Below are 2,641 nucleotides of genomic sequence, written 5' to 3'. Positions count from 1 at the left end.
TTTTCGACTGTGTTTCTCGAAAGAGAATGAGTTATAATCTCTTCGACTTTGTTTGTCGAAGGAGAATGAGTTATTGTCTCTTCGACTATGTTAAGACTTTGAATATCATTGTAACTTCAGAAGATTTTTTATTTAATGAAATGAAACTTATAAAAAAAAAAAAAAACAAAAAACAAAAGTAAATCTCCTTTGCGAAACTACAACAACTTAGACAAAATATTTTTTAGGATGCTCGGCATTCCATGGCCTGGGGAGTGGCTTTCCTTCGAGGTCCTCGAGGTAGAATGCTCCCGCTCTTCGGCACTCGATCACCTTGTAAGGTCCTTCCCAATTGGGAGCTAGCTTGCCCTCAGCTGGATCTTTGGTAGCGATGGTAACTTTTCGCAAGACCAGATCTCCAACTTTGAAGCTTCGATGCTTGACCCTCTTGTTGACGTACCGAGCTACTCTTTCTTGGTATACTGACATGGTTTCTTGGGCTTGGTCTTGTTTTTCCTGTAGCGAATCCAGATGTAGCTGGAGGCCTTCATCATTAGTTTCGAGCCGAAAGGTCTCTACTCGGAAACTCCCTAAGCCCACTTCGGCAAGGATGACCGCCTCAATCCCGAAAGCCAAGGTTTAAGGAGTCTCCTTGGTCGGAGTTCTTCTAGTAGTTTGATATGCCCACAAAACTTCTGGAAGATCTTCAGCCCAATCTCCCTTTCGATCACTAAGTTTCTTCTTCAAAAGTTTGAAGATTGTCTTGTTGGTGATTTCGACTTGCTCGTTAGCCTAGGGGTGCTCAGGAGACGAGAAGAACTTTATTATATGGAGTTTAGCGGACCATTCTCTGAATGAATCGCAGTCAAATTGTTTCCATTGTCTGTGATGAATGCATGTTGAATGCCATAGAGGCATATGACATTCTTCCATAGAAACCTCTCTATGCTTTTAGTTGTTATATTCACTAGGGCCTCCACTTCAACCCACTTCATGAAATAATCCACAGCTACAACTGCAAACCGAACATCCCCTTTTCCATGAGGTAATGGTCCCACTAGATCTACCCACCATTGTGAGAAGGGCCATGGTGAGGAGACCGAGCGTAACTCCTTTGGGGTTTCTTGGGTTAACGAAACGTTGGCACTTGCCGCAATTTCTGACCATCTCCATCGAGTCTCGAGTCATGTTAGGCCAATAAAAACTTGCTCGGACTGCCTTATGTGCCAACATTCTTGCGCCTAAATGACTCCCATAGATACCTTCGTGAATCTTACGAAGGATGTAATTACCTTCTTCTTTGGAGACGCACTTCAAAAGGTGTAACATGAAACCTCGTTTGTATAAGGTTTCATTTACCATGGTAAATCTAGCAGCTTTTTTCCTTAGCTGGACAGCCGACTTCTTTTTTGAAGGGAGAGTTCCTATTTCCACATATTCCACCACTTCCTTTTGCCAATCAGGCACTACCTCTACTGCCGAGACCGAGATCACCTCGGTTATGGCAGGTTCGGATAGAATTTGAACTAGTTCTTCAAATTCCCCCATGAGTTCCACTGTCGATGCTATGCAAGCGAGATGGTCCGCCCTTTTATTTTCTTCCCTTGGGATTTTTACAATGCAGAATTTTTTGAAAGAATCCTGCAAATCCTGTACTTTTAATAAGTACAGCTTCATCTTGTCTCCCTTGGCTTTGAACTCCCCTCGGATATGTCCGACAATCACTTGAGAGTCGCTTCGTAGCTGAATAAACTCAGCTCCCATCTCTCGGGCCAAGCCGAGTCCAGTTATTGCTGCCCCGTATTCGGCTTCATTGTTGGTAGTTTTAAATTCCAGCTTCAAGGAACTACGCAACTCTTCACCTTCTGGGGTAATTAGGACCACCCAAGCCCCACCATGCTTTCTTGTTGATGACCCATCCACGTAAACTACCCATGTCTCATCCCTTGGCCATTGCTCTGTGTCTGGCAGATAAGTGAAAGTCTGCCAACGCTTGACCTTTGATAGCATTCCGAGGGAGGAATTCGATGTTAAATTCTCCAAGTTCGATTGCCCAGTTGGCCAATCTGCCGGACAAATCAAGTTTGCGAAGCACCTCCTTTAGTGGGTATTCGGTAAGAACCCTTATTGTGTGAGCTTGGAAGTACAGCTGAAGTTTCCTTGACGCTATAATGAGAGCAAAGGCGAGTTTTTCCAACTGGGGATATCTCTCCTCGGCTCCTCTCAAAGCTCGGTTGATGAAGTATACCGGCTTTTGCACGCCCTCCTCTTCTTGGATAAGAGCTGCACTTATTACCATTGGAGAGATGGCTAAGTACAGATACAATGCTTCTCCCCGGACTGTCCGACTCAGCAGAGGTAGGCTGACCAAATACTTTTTTAGCTCCTCAAAAGCTTCTTCACACTCCTCGGACCATTCAAATGCTTTCCTCAAGATTTTAAAGAATGGGAGGCATTTGTCAATTGACCGAGAAATAAACTAGTTGAGCGCAGCAATCCTACCTGCCAGTTGTTGAAGTTGCTTCATATTCTTCGGGGACTGCATATCCAAGATTGCTCGAATCTTTTCTTGGTTGGCCTCAATCCCTCGGTTTGACACCATATAACTGAGGAACTTCCCAGAGGAAACTCCGAATGCACACTTTGTAGGATTCAGCTTCAT

General features: G+C 44.3%; 1 protein-coding gene across 1 annotated transcript; it reads right to left on the bottom strand.

The window, feature by feature from the left end:
* Window positions 1-207: 207 nt before the first annotated feature.
* Window positions 208-2,641, bottom strand: LOC132169637 (uncharacterized). Its single transcript, XM_059580639.1, has 4 exons — window positions 2,482-2,641; window positions 2,075-2,262; window positions 1,003-1,977; window positions 208-495 (listed from the first exon to the last, which is right to left on the bottom strand). Exons 1-4 carry the CDS (start codon window positions 2,639-2,641, stop codon window positions 208-210), a joined length of 1,611 nt encoding a protein of 536 aa, XP_059436622.1.

This window comes from Corylus avellana, chromosome ca2, assembly GCF_901000735.1.
Source record: "Corylus avellana chromosome ca2, CavTom2PMs-1.0".
Lineage (NCBI taxonomy): Eukaryota > Viridiplantae > Streptophyta > Magnoliopsida > Fagales > Betulaceae > Corylus > Corylus avellana.
The sequence above is the reverse complement of the archived record's forward strand: the minus strand, read 5'-3'. Positions and strand labels throughout refer to the sequence as shown.